Source organism: Synchiropus splendidus, chromosome 1, assembly GCF_027744825.2.
Source record: "Synchiropus splendidus isolate RoL2022-P1 chromosome 1, RoL_Sspl_1.0, whole genome shotgun sequence".
In the NCBI taxonomy this organism is placed as follows: Eukaryota; Metazoa; Chordata; class Actinopteri; order Syngnathiformes; family Callionymidae; genus Synchiropus; species Synchiropus splendidus.
In genome coordinates this window covers 36,287,322-36,307,495 of record NC_071334.1, presented here as the reverse complement: position 1 = coordinate 36,307,495, position 20,174 = coordinate 36,287,322, and the positions used below count along the sequence as shown (strand labels likewise).

Here is a 20,174-nt window from a genome sequence, read left to right as displayed (position 1 = left end):
CTGTAAAATGACTTGTTAAGGCTATTCAAACAGCACATTTTGAGTTTGGTCTTCATCTTTTTTGGGTTTTGGGTTTATTAGAGATTGCCTCAAGGCAAAATGAAGTAGTATGATCATGTAAAACAACACAGAATCATAAACTATTATGTATCATGTATTCGTGAGGGCCCCACAGCTCAGCAAGGTTGAACCCAGTGCTGCAGTTTCAATCCAACCAAGTTGTGGGTTCAATTTCAGCTCTGAGCAAATTTGGACTTGTGCTTGTGTGGGTTTATCCACGGCACTCTGGTTTCCTCCCACAGTCAATTGATGAGGGAAGAAAATGATTAAGTAAAAGACTGAAAAGGTCGAACGCACAGATGGAGAGAGTCATTCACCCCATTATAGTCTGTCAGTTGCAGACCCTGAAAACGCCTTGAAGTAACCATTGTTCATCAGATGCCTATTAAACAAAGGCATTTTGGAATGAGCCTGAATGTAGGCGGCAACATAGATGAGAAAAGTGATGTGAGTGAAGACTTCCTGTTCTTGGTAGCAAATGCTGAAATAAAACTTCCTGTCACTCTACATGAAGGCGAGGTTGCTTCTGCTGCTGTGACATCATCGCCACTTGCACGGTGGAGGTTCATGGTTGAGGGACGAGTCCAGGAAGCAGCGTTGACATAAAAAGTATATTGGTGTGAATATATATATATATAATTTTTTTTTTTTTTTTATGTGAAGAAAAGAAGAAACCCTGGGATTTGACTTTATGGTTTATACGCAGCATCGATGGATATGGCTTGTGTCTGTGGGGTCAAGATCCTGCTGTTCTGGTCGGCTTTTTTCTGCATAGCAAACTGTAAGTATCAGTCAGGTCTGTCATCTTCAAACCAGCTGTCTGAATCAAAATTCTCCAGTGAAACTGCAACATTTTGTTGTTGGCCACTGAGGTGAAAAGGTGAAAATGAGACATGAATATATCAACCGTGGCAACACCCAAAACTTTAATCATTTAGTCAAAACTGAGGGCAAAAACGACAGTCTGCCATGTAGACTCTGAGTTTGAATCTTCAACTTTCTAAATTCGAGTCTGGCAGGCAGTACAGTTCCTGCTTGTGATGTGAGCAGCCCCTGAAAAGTGGCAGGGTTGTGAGCCCCTTTGGCAAAGGAGATGAAAAACAGTTATGTTCAATGAAAGACAGATGTTAATCAGATTCTTATTTCTACAAGGTTCAGTGTTTCTGTTCTGCTTCAGCATTTTGTGTGTCAGCGTGGGGTGTGTCCCTCCGAGCGCAGCACTCAAGTGACAGTGGGTCTGTATGGTGTGTGTGTGTGTGTGTGTGTGTGTGTGTGTGTGTGTGTGTGTGTGTGTGTGTGTGTGTATATGTGTGTGTGTGTGTGTGTGTATGTGTGTGTGTGTCAGTCAGAATGCTGCCTGCAGCATCACTCACACGCGTTCTACTATTCAACATCAAACATCTCCTCTGCTATTTTCAGCGTCTGTACACTGCAGCTGAAATAAACTTTGTGACTTTATTCATTTCATTTGTATCGCTTCATCTTCAGTCGGCGTTTACCTCTCTCACTCTCACTGACTAAGCTGCTGTCAAAATGAGTCACTGAGGTTGTTGTTTTTTTTATAGTAACAGTTTCCACCATTGTCTTTCTGACATTTTCGCTCATCTATAAAACAGAAGTAGCAAAAAGTAACAGTTTCCATCTTGTACACATCAGTGGGTAAAGTGGTTCACACGTTTACAGAAGGGCTCTTGGTGGGTTTGCTTTGGTCGCGCATTTATGTTGGATGGACTTGAGGAATTCAGCTTTTAACAAAAGTCACACAGTCATACCATAATCAAATCTTTGATTATGAACTGTAAACTAGGACATACAATACTGACATACCAATACACCCATACACACACACACACACATATATATATATATATATATATATATTCAAATTCTCAAAGTCTTTGATCGTACTGATGGCCTTTTTTTCTTGCATGGGTTGATACGGTTTCATCTATGTCAAATAAGGAGAGCACCGATTCTTGTCAAACATTGTGGGGATTTAGATTTATAAACTTAAATGACTCGTTAAGGGTATTCAAACAGCACATTAGAACATTTTCAGTTTGGTCTTCGTCTGTGGCATACCACTGTTGGATAACATATGATTTATTCCTGTAATGTAGCACACCTCAACTCCACCTTATCAAACAGCAGAGTAGAGGACCTTTTATTTTATGTATCACCCTCGGCGAAGTGAGACTACGTGACTGTAAGGGAGTAACATTTAAGTGCCATGAAGCTATTTTAAGTCACAACTGAAGTGGGGAAAAAGAAATAAAAAAAGAAGGGGAAATAATGAACTTAAAGCAAAGCCAAACAGAAAACTAATTGAAATAGAACTTTAACCACAGAAGGGCTAACAAATTGCTTAAGTGGTAAAACCACCAATATTTTTTCTTGTGGGAAATGTGAGAAAATAGGCAAGCCATTTTATATATTTTATATTTAATGCATCATTCTGTGGAGAAAAAAAACTTATTTAGCTCATGTTTTTGTATTTATGTTTTTTGTATTTAAAATCTTCTTTATTTCATTTCCTTAGGAGGTGCTCTGAAGTATTTGAGTAAAAAAAAAAAAAAAAATTCAAATAGGCAATACAGGATAAAAGAGGACAGTACTACAACATAACTTTGTCAAATCAGCTGTCTCCTTAATAAATTCAAAAATATGATTTTTGAACTGTGAAGTCCATTAACATTGTTCCTGCCATTGAGACAAACTGCGACATTCTTCATTCAAACTTTGACAGGACATTCATGTTTGCTTCTAGTATTATTAACATGCCATTAATTAAATTCCCATTCCATCTACAGCTGTGGGTGTGGTGTTAAAACAACAGAATGATGAGACTCACAAGCTTCGTAATATCAATCTGAAAGTCATAAAGGTCATAAAGTAACCCACTTGATTGGATGAAATTATATCGAAGTAAAAAGAGTGCATCCGTTTTCATCTTTGAATTTAAAACTTCTCTTCTCAAGATAAATTATATGAACGTGTCCCTTCAGTTTTGGGACCAATGGGCCAAACTGTTTAAGAGGTGAACATTACCATATTTTCCGGATTATAAATTGTACAAATCGCACCAGCTGTAAAATGCATAACACTTTTGGGGGGAAATTTATTTGATAAAACACAACACCAAGAACAGACATGTCATCTTAAAAGGCAATTAAAAAAAAAAAAAAAACAGGCTGAATAAGTGTAAGGTATGTTAACGCTACATGACGCATAAACAACGAACTGAGAAAGTGCCTGGTATGTTAACATAACATATTAAGAGTTATTCAGCTAACTATAGCATAAAGAACATGCTAACAAGTTTACCAAACCATCAGAGTCACCCCAAATCCAATGAAAATCCAATGAAATCTTCATCCACTGTGTCACTTTTAAACAACTCCACACTCATTGTCAGTTGCAGTTGCAGTTCCAAATTATTCCAAATTATAACATTTCTGAATCCTAGCTGTGGCCACCTAGCTTGTAGCCCGCGATAAGCTTTTTTTGTTTTCTTCATTTCAGTAACCTCTGCTTCTCCGCCAGTGCCTTACAAGTTTCTCGCTATCTCCAAATGTTCTTTCAGCAGATCGATTACCGTTTTGGCTGCATATTTCACTACTTACAGCTTGTAATCTGCAGAATATGATTTTTTTTTTTTCGGTGCTGTTTTTGTTCATCCCTTCTCAGTTGTTATTGTTTTTATAAGCTCACATGAGAGTACATCTCCCATAAGAGATCATTGTTCTGATGCCCTTGGTGGCTCTCATTTAAGCTGTGAAATAATAAAAACAAAGGTGCAGCTTTACGTCATGACTCAGCATGAGTACAAGTCCGGTGCAAACACTGTTTTTCACTATGACGTTTGGCCAGCGAGCTGGAGTGTCTGACTCCGGGATTTTTGACTGTTCAAACTGAAACCTGTCATCTCAGGAAATATGAAAATAATGTGTGTCAAAATGTTACACATTGTTGCTTTAAGTACCATTTTCAAACATATGGGCTGTAGGACTGGCTCTGCTGTCCTTCAGTCCAGAGTCACGAGTAGAATAGCTGATTTGTGTTATTCTGGCACTTGTATCTTGGACCGCACACAAGTCTGAACAACAAAAAATATTAGTCTGATTTATTTATTTTATTTATTTTAATTTAATGAGTTTATCTTTCCTCCGTAGCTCTGCGTCTTACACCAAAGAATCAGTCTGAATTATCTTTCTAATGTCATCTATTAAATCGTTTTTGAATTGCATGCTTTTTCACTCCAGCTGTTGAATCTAAATGTGAATTGCTGCTCATTGGAAATAATTAGTGAAATAAATTTCATTTTAAAGAAAGACAACAAAGATATTTTGCTGGAACATTGAAATAAACTAAATATAACAAATAAGTTTGGCCACAGATTAAGTGGCTGTATTTGCTGCTTCTAGTCACCGTCATCCGAACCAATCAGAACTGCAGAAGGGACCATCTTCACTTCTCACATTGAGACCACATCCGGAGCGTCTCTGCTAGAACTTGTTTGCAGCCGATTCTCTGCACTCATCAAAATGTCTGACAATTCGAGCCATCAGCTGTTAAAGTTGTGTATGTTGAGCAGCAGCAGTGTGGGTTTCCCTGAAAATTCTGGTTTTCAAACTATTTGCCATCTTCTGGAAACACTAGTCATTTCTTGTAAATCCTGCTCAATGAGTGAGACACTGAAAAAACATTGGTTCTTCATTTTACTTCAACACAGGAAGTTGTGGTTTGCTGTCTCCGTGTGCAGCGTTGTCATGGTGACAGCTTTTAGGTGCAGCCTGTGATCTCCAGTACTCCCCGCAACCCTAAACAGAACTAAGTGGTGGTTAACTGATGAATGTATGTATGCATGAATGACTATGGTCTGTGTCTTGTGCCAACGTGTCCCAAGGTACATATTTTTATCACTGTTTTCTCCCTTGTTTTGCAGTATTATTACCGCTTATCACAATTTTTATTCATCAATTTATCTTCTGCTGCTTGTTCCAGCTTCTAATTCTTTTTCATCTTCTTTTTGCTTCGTTTTTTTAAAAAATAGAACTTTTATTTTGTCTTGTGTGATTCTAATTTGTTCAATTCTGTGCTGGACCTGCTTTTTGTATTTCCTGTTTTATATTATTTGGTAAAACAAAAACAAAAATTACACTACCTTTTCTGATTCTTCCTTCATCATAAGTGATCTCAATTCAGTCAGTTCAAGAATTTTTATTTGTCAATTTTAAAAAGAATGAACACTGTCAAGCAGGGTTGGGGTCATTCATTCTTATCAACAAAGGTGCATTTGTTTGTTTAATTCCATAAATGACAGCTAGATAGATAGATACATACGTACATACATACGTACATACATACATACATACATACATACATACATACATACATACATACATACATACATAGATGGATAAATAGATAGATACAACAGTACATAGATTAGTTCAATGACTGACTGATTCTGGCTCTTCTCCTGAAGTCTCTGCCCTGATGCAGCCTGCACCTGGCGCCAACACCACCGCGATCCCAACAGGTCAGAACTTTGCTCATTTGTTCTAGCACAAACATTGTAGAGGGCTTGTCAACAACTGAACTCAACACTAGACGTCCCGGGAATTTTGACAGCCCCCCTAAAGTACTGGAGAAGGGTCAAAAGACCCTTAGTCCACACTGACAACTCTGTGGGCAATAATTAGCGTTTCTTCTTCATTTGTAAATGTGTCATTGTCATTACCTGAGGAATTCAGCCATTCAAAAAAACAAACAAACAAAAAAAAAACACTCTGAACTTGCCCAATGGGCAACCCTGTCTGACCTATCAATGAGCAGGGCACACTGTATTTTCACCAATCCCTCTGAGGGAGGTTTTTGCAGTGTAATATTATAATTCAAATATAGAATGAAATTTTTACTACTTTGTTTTTTTTTTCATGACAAAAATAACCATTGGAAACAGCAGTTTTAAATCCCCGCCATGTTTACTTTATGAAATGCTTCTCTTGAATGTCTTGTCTTTGTCTCTGCCCTCGATCCAGACTGGAGTGCGGCCTCCAACCCTGTTCAGCCCACAGGTAATCATGGACTCACTTTTCACCTTTCCTAATGACTTCACTTCGTGCCGTGAGGTTGACTGTCGTTTTTCTGCAGGTGCAAACGTCTCCGGTGAAGGTCAGATCTTTACAAGTCAAATAATTATACCTTTCATTCGCCATCTTCACCATGTCATAATGATGTCCTTTTTTGTCTTTGCTGCTATCCGAATGCATCCAGCAGGTGTCCCCGTTGTCCAGTGTAAGTACCACAGCCGCGCGTTCACTGAGTCCTCAGTTACGACGTCAGCTTCTAGTACCATGAAACATAGGATAATTATAGATAGATGGATCTAGAAATTAGGGAAGTGATAATTCATATGATTTAAAATAATAATAATACAAATAAGCAAACGAACGATCACTTTGAAAAAGCGACGATTAATATGTACGTACATACATACATACATACATGCATGCACACACACATAGATACATACATACGTACATGCATCATCAATTCTCGCCCAATGACGACTGCGATAGGCTGCAGCACTCACTGTAACCCTGAACAGGTCGCCAGTCCACCGCAGGGCACACTCACTAATAGGGCTACTCACTAGTGTGGTCACCCAACAAGGATTATTTTGTTAAAAATAATGACAAGCAGCAAAATGACTAGCTGGAATGTGGTTTTCAGTAACTGACAACAACATATTATACTTGTGTCTTACGATCAGGTAACTTCACTGTTACAGCGGTGGATTCTGGATACAAGTTACATTTCTCCAGCTCACACAATGGCAGCAGTTTCATCATCACCATTAGCGAGATGGACGGAGAATCTTACAATATGACTTATGATATTGGATTGGATGAGATACTGATTCTGAAGCCCTGCACCAACTATACCCTGAGTGCGTTTGATGACCGCTTCCCTGAGACAGTTTGTTACCACAGAGCAGTCAAGACCAAAGGAATGAGTGAGTAAAGTAGCACATTTCTTTTGTGTGGTCAGAATAAGAAAAATAATCCCGATGTGTCTGTGTGACTCTTTTGTGTTTTAGCCCTCGACCAGATCCGTTTTGATGTTAAAATGTGCAACGAAATACATCGCTGCTTTGATACACCATGGAATATCACAGGCATAGTGCGAAATCCAAGTTTGAACGACACCTGCACCAATATGACTGAATCATTCCCCTCAGAAAACTGCACCAGCAGCTTTCCAGTCACCAATTACCTCGGTGTGGGTAGGTATAGACGTGGGCTTTATTTTAAACGTTTCCAATGTTAATGTTTCATCCTCTGTTTTCAGACTTCTATCCTCCTACCGAGGTTACGCAGACCAAATACGATTTTCCTGCGAAGATTATTGCTCAGCTTCCTGAAGCCCCGAAGTGCAACATCACACAAATCTACACTTGCAGTGGTTGGCATTCATTCATTTTCAATAAAACACCATCTTGGACTTTAAAATTACAATTTTCAGACACATGAAATGTTTAGCAGCATACACATAGAATCAATGTAGACATAGCAGACCGGATAATTAAACCTGGTATTACACTGACTCACTTTTCCCAGGTCATCATGGAGAGTGGAAGACTTTGTCAGAACTGGAACCGTTCACCAATTACAACTGCTTCGGACAAATCAAGGACAGCACAGGCGCTGAGCTTCTCTTGCCTCCCATGAATTTCCATTTTGAATGTGGTAAGTACTGGCATGCTGTGTCACAAGACAAACACGAGTATTGCTTCCGCTAAGAAAGAATCACTCACATCATCAGCGAACCATAAGGACACCTTCAGTCCGACAATGTCTCTCATCGGACAGCCAAGCTGTCATCAGGCGGGAGTCGGGAAAGACTCCCAGATACTGAGCAGCTGGGTTATAGCCTGCTTTTCTGGAACTTAATGGCAAAGCGCAGGCGCTGATGTGATCTAACACCATCACTGTTTCACGACACCCCTCGTCCCTCAACGCCACGAGAATGGGCAAGTCGCACAGATCGTCAGGAGTCGATCGAACTGGAACTGATCGTTTCCCACACAAATCTGTTGTGACGCAATGGGATGGGGACGTGAAAGTATGCATCTGTCAGATCCACTGACGTCATCCAATCGCCTGGTCTGACACAATCGAACAGCTGTCTGATTGTCAACATTCTGACAAAGTGAGTGTTCAGCGTGCAAAGATCCAGAACCAGGAAGGAAACAAAATAAGACGTGCTCTTGCATGCTCCCTGTGGGACCTGTGGGAGAAGGGACGTTATCTCCTGCTCCAGACTGTGTGAGAGCATGGAAACAGGTTATGCAGGTTCCCATTAAAGCACGATGGCAGTGGCACAACTGAAGTGCATAACACCTGGTCAGTGTTTTGTTCAGCCACATGGAGAGGGGGCCATACAAATCTACCCAAACCAAGTGAAAATCTGTGAGGGGTCAACGTATTTGGGGAGTAAGATGTTCGGCACCCTCAGCCTCACCGTATTCACAGTGGACGCACTTCCATAAACAGCTGTGACAACAGGGGCTGATGGGTCTGCCATCCGACTCTGCCATCACACGAACGGTTGGGTGCCGGGCAATGGAGCAAGAATTAGCTTAGCCTTCTTAGCTTGTAGTCCCAAGCAGGCCAGAAAATACAACCTCTTGCCGCCAGACAGCAGGCAGCGAACACTTACCTCCCTCATTGCTCCATCCTCTCCCATTGGTTCTGTCGCAGTTTGCTTGCTCACAGAGCAGCGTGACTGGCGTTGGGGTTGGGTTGGGTAAACATGTTCATAAGCACATATATGACTGCCGCATGAAACATCAATGGGAGACAGAAAATATTTTTTAGCAGATTTATTGAAAAAAAGAAGCACCAGCAATTTGCCTCTTGGGGCTGGACGTGGAGGGCTGGTAGCATTGGTGGCTCAACCCAGACCTCCCTGTGACCAAAGCGTTCTATGGAGAGGGAGGAACTGGGGACGGGGGGAACTTGCCTGTGCGTCTTTGAAGTGGTCAGGTAGCTGGGCTGACGATTTCTTCGTCTCCAACTTCTCCAGGTAATTGGAAATGTTAGGACCAAAACGCGAGTCGTCCGTGATGGGATCCCCAATCAGGCTCCTCTTCTCTGACTCCTTCCCCTTGTCTTGCCGAGCTACAGGTGACGCGCTGCCATCTGGGATAGCGTGCAAATCTTTGCTCCAGCCACAGATGCGGCTAGCGCCATCTTCTTTCTTGGGCTAGTCACAGCTCCTCACCTTCCACCTGCTCTCTTTCCAAGAGGGTCCTGTCCATCGCAGCAGCCAGGACCATTTTTGACATTAGTGGCAGAAAGGCATTTGAATCCAGGAATCTTTTTTAAAAGCATACTTTGGGATATTGTGTCAGAGGTGGACTGAAGCAGCTTGGCAAAGGGTTGCTCTCTCTGAGTGCTTTTCTAGTTTGTATTCCAATATGCAGTAAGATTACTCATCTCAGCATTTATTTTTTTAGGGAAAAAAAAGTGAAAACAAACAATGCACCCTGAGTCATAACTTGTGGTCATTTCCCCCCACAGATTTGGTATTGGTTGACCGCATTGACAAGATAAGCAACAACTCTATTAATTTCTCTTGGAGCTCAAAAAGTAAGAAATGTGAAGAAAAGCTCAACATGACCAGGATTTCCTACCAGTGCAGCTGCCAGAAGATTAAAAAGGGTGACCCTGGTGAGTACATTTGAAGATACATCCTCTTTCAATTGTGAAATTATTATTTATTTAGAGAAATATTTTTGGTCAATAATACCCACAGATCAAAAACCTCTGCATATTCTCCCAGTTCTTGGAAATAAATGTAACATTACCGGTCTGACTCCGTTCACAAATTATACATGTGAAATCCAACCTTTGTATGATGGGAAGCAATTGTTCGTCCCACAAAAGGTGACCCGAGTGACAACTAAGGCGGGAGGTAAGTGACCATTTTCAGAATATCTCACATGAAATCTTGCTAAAGTTCTTAAACCAGAGGTAATGTGTTACACTTCACAATGTAACCTACAGTATATTAACCATAATTCCGTCGCCAAGTTTTTCCTCCACTGTTGCTTTTGGGGGGAAATGTAGAAGCAAGAAATATCAATCTAGCCCTGGAGAGTAGCTGCATTTTTTGTTCTAGCGATGCAAGTCTTCTACCTCAACTTGTATAATGAACAAATATCATTGTTCAAAACTCCTCTCTAGCACAGCTCACCACTGTCTCACTGCCCTCATACATGCCCTGCCCTCACCTAATTCTGCTGTCATCTTCCACGTTCCACCCGCACGTACTTTCTCTACTCTGGCACACGTATTGTGTACTTTTCTCACAGAGTCTCAGTATCTTTTCTTCAGTGTGGATGGCAAACTGAATGTGGCAGAACTTTAATTGGGTGCTTCCTTTTATTCATCGCAGTTCCAGGCAACGTGACCCACGTCAAAATTACCCTCACAAAGCACAATCAGATTGAAATAACCTGCAAAGGTCCATCATCCTTTTATGGGGAGAAACAGATTTACATGGCAAATCTCTCTGATGGTTCCCAAGATTTTCACCAACAGAAAGGAAATTGTGCTTTAACATTTAAAGACCTGAAGTACTCCACAACATACGAACTGAAGGTTTGCACTCGTTTTTGGCTATTCTAAGTTGTTTTTTTTCCCAGGCATATGTTGAGTGTTTGTCTCTCCACAGCTGTACACTTTCAATGGGAACCTTAGTGGTCACGTGTGGCTGAAGACAATTCCAACTCTCTGTATGTACCTGTTCAGTTAAGCACAAACTGGTTGATTTGTGTTCAAGCTCTCGATTATGCATCACTTGTGCGTCATTCTTCTTTGCAGACAACGACAAAGCCATCATTGGTGTCCTGGTCTTTTTCATCATCCTGATATTGCTAGCACTGCTGTTTGTCTCGTACAAGATCTACCGTCTGAAACGCACGAAGTCCAGGTGAGAGTCTCTCATCCATTCTCATCTATTTGTGGATTTACTCTTCATCATGCCAATAGTGAGGACAACTCACCTTCCAAGTGTAGGTCGTCTTTCCGGGTTTGTCTCCATTACCATGGCTTTCATTTTTGAAGTGCAGTGAGCTAGTGTTGGTGTCAGAACACCTTCACAAACTGTAGCAATACGAACTAGGAAAAGAATAGAAGGAGTCATATTTCACATTAAAATTCTGACCTGTTGTTCCAGAGACCTGAATGAAAAGATCGGTCTTATTCCAGTGGCAAGTGAGTGAGAGCTTCTCTTACCTGTTCCACTGTCTGTGAACAATTAACACATTTGCTTGCTTCATGTCTCATGTATGAACCATCAACCATCATGCTTTGTGCTACTGGCATTATTTTCTCTGCTCAGCTGTAGTCATTGGGATTTAATGGCCTCCTTGTCCTTTCATTTTCTTTCCTATTTTAACATGCTTCCCAATTCATTGTTCAATTTTGTTCACAACTATTGATTTTTTTCCACTATGTATACTCACATGTTGATGTCATCAAGAAAACCAACTGAGTGACACAGGCCATTTTCACCTGTTGATAGATTGCTTTGTTATACTTTTTATTCCCTGTTCATGATTGAATTGAATCATGAGGGATTTTGAAGTTATTTTTGCCTCTTAACAGATGAAGAGGAAAACCTACGGCTAATCGATCCCATTCCAGCTGAGTTGTTACTGGAAACATACAAACTGAAAGCTGCCGATGAAGCGCGTCTCTTCCTGGCTGAGTTTCAGGTGATTCTTGTGTCTTCTGAGGAATCTTCCTTTGTCATTTGTTACAAACCTTTTGATATGAAACATGATCATTTGAAACAAAACCGACATGACATGACACTATATAAATGTGACAACATTGAAATGTGACATTTTCAAAATATTTTATGTTATTTTTGGGGAAAAGATTGGTCGACGTTCACTGTTCTCTGTTGCTGTTTCAAACTCTTTCAGAGCATCCCACGAATCTTCTCTAGGTACCACGTGAAGGAAGCCAAAAAGAGTGTTAATGTTCCCAAGAACCGCTACATTGACATCCTGCCATGTGAGTCAGTCTCCTGTGATTTCTTCAGCTCAAATGTTATTCATAGTCATAGCAATCTATTTTCCTTAGGCATGCAATGAGTACTGGGACTGACAAATGTACACAAGATATCCTTTGTTTTTGGTTTGACCCTTTATTGCAGTCTCCTCTCACCCTGAGACTGGTTCCCTCGAGAAAGTTGCTCTTGTTTTGGCTGTAGTTGCAATATTGCTTGCCTGAGAGGGGTTCAAGTCCTGCACAATTACACCAACATGAATGAGTTGAAGCCAAATCCTTCACTGATGTTGTTAATTTGAATATCAGCCGTGTTACGGACGGAACACCTTGACTTTGAATTGATCTCAAGCCAACTCCAGGGTCTCTCTACACTTGTGCCTGGTTTCCACCGCCACTAAGACATACAGGTGATACCTGGATGACTCTACATTGTCTTTGTGACCCGTACCAGGTGGCCCCCCCACCTCTGATTTATGACAGGCACTTCGGTTTAACAGGAGTCAAAGTCTGTGCATTCAGTGGAACAAACTATCACAAATAATGATTTCTGAACCCATTCAGGGAGAAGCAGAAGGAATGAACAAATGACAAAAGTGAACGGAAACACTGTACCAAACTGAGCTGTATCCGTTTCTCTTGCAACAGATGACTACAACCGCGTGCAACTGACTACAGGAAACGGAGAGACAGGATGTGACTACATCAACGCCAGTTTCATCGATGTATGGAAAGACAAACAACCAGATCGTACTTCCTGTGCATCTGCTTGAGTCAAAGATATTAACTTGTAGTTGAACTGTGATGGTCCTTCAAGAATAATTTTTAGAAATGTGATGATCTGAATTGCTGGTTTAAACTCAGCAACAACTTCAGCTACTCTAACTTCAGTGCAAATACAACTCCTTCCACAGAATACTTCTGATCTATCCTCGAGTATGTTTTCCCCAGCCACAGCTGAAACTCTTAGAGCAGCATTTACAACTACTAGTGCTAAAGCAGCACTTGTACATTCATATCAAATACTCAGACCAGGGATCTCAAACTGAACCACAAAGGGGCCGCGGTGGGTGGAGGTTTTTGTTCGATGCCACACACGTACACTCAGTTTAACCAATCAGATGCCTGTTGAAACAAGCAGCACCAGACTGACAATCAACTGATTACAGTCTCCAGACTGGCGAAAAAGTGATTGCAGCAAAACCGGCACCACTCTCGCCCTTCGACCTCTGACTTAGGCCATGAGTCTCTCTGCTCCCACAACTACGCAACCATCATTAGAAGTATAAATGACATTTAGATTATAACATTGAAGAAAATTAAGAACTACTACAGCAATATATCTACGACTGAAGAAAGTTGATACTGGCTGCGTCAAAGTGCATCTTCACCATCTGCCGTCATTACCCATCAGGGGTTGACACAGCACGTCAGCCCCCTCCACCTTCACCTACAGTATTTTGTGTAGCCTCCCTGCCTCTCCAGCTAGTACCGCCATCTCATCTTTACTCTCACTACAGCTCATTCTGTCATCTGCAGTCCACGGAGACTCCTCCCTAACCTCCTGTGTCACTCTGTCCATAACAATAGCTATAACAAAAGCACACCTCGCCACTGCCTCACTGAACTCATACATGTGACACATTCTTTTCTCATCCTGACTTCCTCATACCGTGCCCCACTTCCTCTCTAGGAACTCTGTCATAGGCTGTCTGTAGATATGCAAAGACACAGTGCAACTCCCTCTGCTTCAATTCAAATCAGAACAGCAATTCATTCTGTACAGTTCTATGACTTGCTTGTTGTTCACTCTCTTTTTTTACCAACCCATGCCATATATTTTTCACTGTTATTGCTTGATATCCATGCCTCTTGCCACAAGTGGAAACGTTTTGTTTTCTGATCTTCAGGGTTTCAAAGAGCTGAAGAAATACATCGCAGCTCAAGGTGAAAAGGCGTTCTCATGAGTTGTCACGATCACTTTTTTCCTGTTGAATTAATGTATAAGTCAGTCAGCAAGAGTGTGTCTTTGCAGGTCCTAAAGAGGAGACATTAGGTGACTTCTGGAGGATGATCTGGGAGCAGAAATCCTCTATCATTGTCATGGTTACAAGGTGTGAAGAAAGCAAGAGGGTGAGAACAGCATGCATTTCAACGACACTGCATTCGACTTTGTTGTGTGACAGGTTTTGTGTGTTGTAGCCCAAGTGCATGCAATACTGGCCTTCTCCGAGCCAGGATGTGGAAACTTATGAGGAATTTGTGGTGCAGCTAAAGTCTGAAGAACTTTGCCCAAACTACATCATTCGCCACCTCACTCTGATGAATGTGAGTCTTCTAAAAGGAAAGACAAACTGTTACTAAGCAAACTTACTTAATGATCCTTCAACGCTGCTGTCGTAGCTTACGTGGAGAACTTCCTGATCCTCCATGTTTTTCTTCTATATTATCCATTTTAAAGATGTTAAAGACTGTGATGTACCCCCTCAGTCCTCAAGCAGGTTTCTCCTGATTCTTTTTGTGAATCTTCTGGTGTGTTCAGAAAAAAGAGAAGAGCTCAGAGAGAGAGGTGACTCATATCCAGTTCATCAGTTGGCCTGACCACGGGGTTCCCAGTGAGGCCCATCTGCTCCTGAAGCTGCGCCGGCGCGTCAATGCTTTCAAGAACCTCTTCAGCGGCCCCATTGTCGTCCACTGCAGGTAGCAGCCAAAATTGGAATTTAATTCAGAAAAAAAGTCAGTTAAACATCCAAGAACTATTGCCTTCAATGAACACCGAACTTCTCGAAACACAAAGATCTTTTGTGTCTTGGCAGTCTTCCAAACAAATGAATGTAAAGGTTCAAGGATGTGGCCAAGTGATTGTTTGAGCTTTGATAAGTGATCACGCATTTGTAGATGCAAGTGGGCAAAATTATCTTTTGCTGCTGGGTGGTTGGACTCACTCTGAGAGATAGATAGACCAGTCATCCAGCAGACCTCCAATGAAGTCAGGTGAGGTTGCTCAAGCATCTTGTCAGGGTGTCTCAAGACACCTCGCCCAAGAAGAACCGGAGGAGTTTTTTGGGAAAAGACAAGTCTGGGCCACTTAGCAAACTTGCTGCCCCCGTGACCTCTCCTCAAAAAAGGCAATAAAAAAAATCATGGATTGAATTAATGAATTCATCTTCTCAACCTTTTGATGCATCCTCTGTTGCAAGTTTAACCTCGGGCTCCTCTTCATAGCGCTGGAGTAGGACGAACCGGCACCTACATCAGCATTGATGCCATGATGGAGAGCCTGGAGGCAGAGGGCCACGTGGATATATTTGGATTTGTTGTCACTCTCCGAAAACAGAGATGCCTCATGGTCCAAGTGGAGGTAAACTTTTGTCCATTCAGTGACCCTCTGCAACTCAAAATCTCATATCTCAGTTACCACTCCTAAAAGTCATAGCACTTATCTGAACACATTTATGTTTGTCCACAAAGGGCCAGTACACCCTGATCCACCAGGCACTGCTGGAGCACACACTGTTTGGGGACACAGAGATTTCCTTGGCCGAGCTGCACAGTGCGATGGCCACACTCAAGCAGAGGAGCTCAGACACTGAACCCACTTTGATGGAAGAGGAGTTTGAAGTACAGTTGACTTTGCTGGCGAAGACTTCCAGTCCAACATTCATATAGTGGCTATGCTTTGTGCTGTGACAAATAATTTTTCTTCATAAATTATTTCTCTGCTGGAACACAGAGACTGGCCAACTACAAAAACTGGAGGACCACCAACACTGGGATAACTGAGGAAAACAAGATGAAAAATCGCTCCATGGCAGTCATTCCCTGTAAGTGCTTATGGAACTGATTTATGATTTGATGTCCCAAGGTGGTTGACTTGATCTTTGTCATTGGGCGTCAGATGATTACAACCGAGTGCTCATTATGCAAAATGAAGGCGTGATTAGTAAGGAGCATGATGACGAGGATGATGACGATTCATCAGTGGAGGAGGAAGAAGACGAGCATTTAGCCAGATACATCAACGCATCCTACATTAATGTAGGTTTTCTTACATCTATGTTTCTCATGTGTTTGTTGGACATCCGGTGAAGATGCTTTATGTGCACGTGCAGGGCTACTGGGGTCCTCGGAGCTTCATCACAACACAGACTCCGATGCCAGAGACCACCGCTGACTTCTGGCTCATGGTTTACCAGAACAATGCCTCCATGGTCGTCATGTTTTCTGACACTGGAGAAGACGGCAAGGTAACATCAAATCTGCTCCAGGCAGCCTGTTGACTAATGTCACGAGATATGCTGGTAATGTCAAGTATTTGTTGTTCGCCTGAATATTTCTGGGACTTAGTTTAATCTATCTCAAGTCAAAGTTGATCCATGTTCAGCTGGCGCATATGGGCATCAAAAGCCCTCAACAATGGGTCGAAGATTACACGTTTCACCATGCCGACACGTGACACAAAGAGTTGCTTCTCCTACTGCTACGAAGATCGAAGCATGAATGGTTTATACAGAAAGTGAAAGAAAGAATGATGCCCCAGTCAATGTTAGTATTAACTAGAGAGAAAAAGTTAGCGTGAGTGTTTGAGCGTTCCCGACTACGCCAAAACGGACTTGTCTGTAACTACAATCTTCTCTTTGGGCTTCTCCCTTCAGGGGTGGCCACAGCAGATCATCTCCCTCCATCTCTCCCTGTCCTCGGCCTCCTCTTCTCTCAAACCTACAAACCTCATGTCCTCTTTCACCACCTCCATCAATCTCCTCTTTGGCCTTCCTCTCCACCTTCTGCCTGGCAGTTCCAACCTCAACATCTTCCTACCAATGTACTGGCTCTCTCTCCTCTGTACATGTCCAAACCATCTCAATCTATCCTCTCTGACTTTGTCTCCTGAACACATCCTGCTCACTCCCAGAGAGTCTGTAATTACATAAAATATTAAAAAAAATACATTAAGGCATACTTGAATTACAAGCAAATTTGGTGGTGTTGACTGACTAGCTACGATCAAAAATGTTGTGACACGTTTTTCCTATAGTGGTCGGCCCTTTGAGAGAATTTGAAGAAAAAACAACTCAGGCTTTTCATGTAGCCACCTTTCTGAAACAGGCCCCTGATGTTTGATGGTATCTTTATTCTTCACAGGAGTCAGACCTCACCTACTGGGATACAGATAACAAAGCTTATGGTGACATTGAGGTTGAGATGACAAGCACAAAAACATATCCAACATTTATCAGCCGCAACGCATTGATCCGTCATATTAAGGTAAAATAGTTGTTGACAGATGCATTGGCCCAAACTGAATAAGCACCATGTTTCTTACAGCGGAAAGAGAGTCGGCCGGTTAAGCATGTCCAGTTCCTGCACTGGAAGACCGGTGAACTGCCAGAGAGTCCTCAAGTTCTGATGGATTTTATGAAGGAAGTTAGAAGTTCTTCAGGGCCTAGCAAATCACTGAGCACAACTCCAATCGTGGTGCACTGCAAGTAAGTCCGGAATATTGAATTAACCAAAGTCATGCTACGTAACAGGTACATGGGTATGGAAATAAAAAAAACTGCATGCACGAAATGGAGATGTTGGCCAGAATGGGATTTATATCCAGATGCATTATGATACTGTACCAGACACGATAAAGTTGGTTTAAGTCATGACACGGAAGAATACCTGTAAAGATAGCACGTCCATAAAAATGAATACTGAAAAACAACTCTATGCATGGGACGGAGATCATGCAGGTACCTGGATACAGGGGTTGGACAAAATAATGGAAACACCTTAAAGCTAAAAATGCTTTATGGCGTTTCCATTGTTTTGTCCAACCCCTGTACACGACCTTGTGTGGGCAAACCACAATGCATACTTTAAGTCTGTCACAATGACTTGAAAGTGGAGAACAAAAGCGGGGTTGGAAAATCTCAACAAAAAGCATGCAGTGGGGGAATTACACACACACTAGACTAACGAGAGAACACAAAAGCTGAGTTGCAAAACACTCACATGCGGCACACAGCAAACAGTGAAATACAGAAAAGAAAACGAGGAATGAACCAAGAAGGCAGCAGATAACACACAAACACACAATCCAAATCCATCAATCACACGGGAAACAATGACACGAGAGGAAGAACTTTACCTGTGGAGGCGAAGTAACCATCTGGCACATGACTGGAACCAGGCAGTAGATGAAGAGAAGGTTGATGAGAGGATTGGTCTCAGCTGTGCGCCTGCAACACTGCGGGGAGGAAGTGATGCAACACAAGACAGGAAACAGAATACACAACAACTGAGAAATGGCAAACTAAAAGTACAGATACAGAAACATGACACAATGGAGACGAGAAAATATTTTGAGTTGAGCATGCACTTGACAGGGATGCATAGATTTTTCTGTGGTTGCGATGTTGTAAGATGTGATTTCATATTCCAAGCTTTTTTAGTCATTTTTCATGAGATCATGAGCGCAGAAGTCACTCCATTGATGATGAAAACTAAATTTGAGCGCTCTTTCTGCGTCTCTGCAGCATGACGAATGACAAGGAGCACTTGCTTGTATCAGCCCTGTCTCTGATTGGACACGAGCGTTTGTTCTTATGCAGTTATCCACTTCCAAACAATCACTGGTTTTCAAAACATTTCTGAAGGCACTTCTGCAGTGACTCGATTGACCCATGTATGATGTTGTAGAGGCTCATTGTGTGCTCTTTCATGCTCCTCAGCGATGGCTCCTCCCGCTCTGGAATCTTCTGTGCTCTGTGGAACCTGCTGGATTGTGCAGAGACCGAGAAAGTGGTGGACATCTTCCAAGTGTCCAAAACTCTGTGCAAGGAGAGACAGGGTCTGCTCTCTAGCCTGGTAAGAGAGTGGCGTCTCAACACCAAACATTGCTGATGATATCGCAGTGCTTAGTAGAACAGAGACTGAAGGTCCAGTTTAACAAATTAACAAAATAAGAATGCTAACGTAATCGTCATCATGGATGACAAAAAAACACTCTTCCAGCCAGCTGCAGCAATGTGTCATAATGTGTCAATGATGAATTCAATCCCATTTGTTTTCTGAGTTTCATGACTTTAGTAGGTCTGTCCTTTAAACTCCTTGGTTATTGAAGAAAACCCACTAGTTCTCTGCCTCACCTTCCACCGCCACACGCAGGCCTTCTCCTTTTTTATTCTGCATTCATCTCCTTTGTGTGTGCCCGACAGAACCAGTACCAATTCCTGTATGATGCTCTTGAGACGCTCTACCCGCTCCAGAACGGTAGTGTGAAGGCGGAGCTGGAATCCGACTGTGTTCAAGTTGTAGATGAAACAACGGCAGCCGAGCAACCACAGATTGTGACTGTGGATTCTGAAGAAGTAAAGGAAGAGGTGAAGGAGGGGAGAGAGCCCGAGTCCAGCAGCCCTACAGAGACCAACCCACTTGAGGAGGCCAGTAACAGCACCACGGTCATTGGGGAGCTGTGAGGGTCTACATGCTCCTTCCACTTCTCCCGTTACATTAGCATGTTAAGTTCCCTTCATATCGTCATTTTAACTAGGAAAGCTGTATTCAAACTATGAAGGCAAGAATTTTCGTGCGCATGCAAAACTAATGCTTGACACCATGTGAACTTTTTCTGTTGGGAAATGTGAGACTGCATTTAAATATTGATGCCTTGACATGTTAATATACAAGTAAAGCTAAAACAATATAGTCCTCTACCTTTTTACTCGATAATTTACCAAGTCTCGTGAATTTCCATATTTTGACGTTTGTATCTGCCAGGCTGTCCCTATGTTCAAAGCTTTTGAACTTGAAGTGATTGCAGACCTGTGAATATTGTTTTATTAATAAAGATGGTTTTCAATATCAGTCACGCCTGTCAAATTCTGAATAGAAGCCAAGTTGGTGTGGAGGGAGGTGAAGAGAACATGGATGATGAATGTGAAGACCCTTGTATTTGTAATTGCAGTACTTAAAAACAAAACAAAAAAAAGAAAGACAGTTGTACAGAAACAACGAATAAATAAACAATAATTAAAA

At 41.9% G+C, this 20,174-nt stretch overlaps 1 protein-coding gene across 3 annotated transcripts; it reads left to right on the top strand.

Moving 5' to 3' along the window:
* The first annotated feature begins 586 nt into the window (after window positions 1-586).
* Window positions 587-20,120, top strand: ptprc (protein tyrosine phosphatase receptor type C). Of its 3 annotated transcripts, none has more exons than XM_053871364.1 (32): window positions 587-677; window positions 767-841; window positions 5,549-5,602; window positions 6,105-6,140; window positions 6,217-6,237; window positions 6,343-6,360; window positions 6,839-7,081; window positions 7,166-7,351; window positions 7,417-7,530; window positions 7,686-7,814; window positions 9,651-9,800; window positions 9,913-10,044; window positions 10,528-10,733; window positions 10,807-10,867; window positions 10,956-11,064; window positions 11,311-11,348; window positions 11,742-11,851; window positions 12,065-12,155; window positions 12,798-12,874; window positions 14,060-14,096; window positions 14,185-14,282; window positions 14,352-14,477; window positions 14,692-14,849; window positions 15,375-15,510; window positions 15,621-15,770; window positions 15,883-15,973; window positions 16,048-16,187; window positions 16,262-16,396; window positions 17,292-17,414; window positions 17,475-17,635; window positions 18,869-19,004; window positions 19,355-20,120. In XM_053871364.1, the coding sequence occupies exons 2-32, from the start codon at window positions 772-774 to the stop codon at window positions 19,613-19,615; spliced, it is 3,597 nt and encodes a 1,198-aa protein (XP_053727339.1). In that variant the 5' UTR covers window positions 587-677; window positions 767-771; the 3' UTR covers window positions 19,616-20,120. The 3 variants fall into 3 exon arrangements, with proteins under 3 accessions (XP_053727339.1, XP_053727321.1, XP_053727331.1); XM_053871346.1 differs by having other exon boundaries at window positions 9,886-10,044; window positions 19,355-20,117; XM_053871356.1 differs by having other exon boundaries at window positions 597-669; window positions 9,886-10,044; window positions 19,355-20,118.
* The last annotated feature ends 54 nt before the right edge of the window (window positions 20,121-20,174 follow it).

Coding starts and splice junctions, on each gene's coding strand:
- ptprc (XM_053871356.1), top strand. CDS start 772: ATGGATATGGCTTGTGTCTGTGGGGTCAAGATCCTGCTGTTCTGGTCG. Junction 7,815..9,650: donor GAATTTCCATTTTGAATGTG/GTAAGTACTGGC, acceptor TTCCCCCCACAG/ATTTGGTATTGGTTGACCGC. Junction 16,188..16,261: donor TCAACGCATCCTACATTAAT/GTAGGTTTTCTT, acceptor GTGCACGTGCAG/GGCTACTGGGGTCCTCGGAG.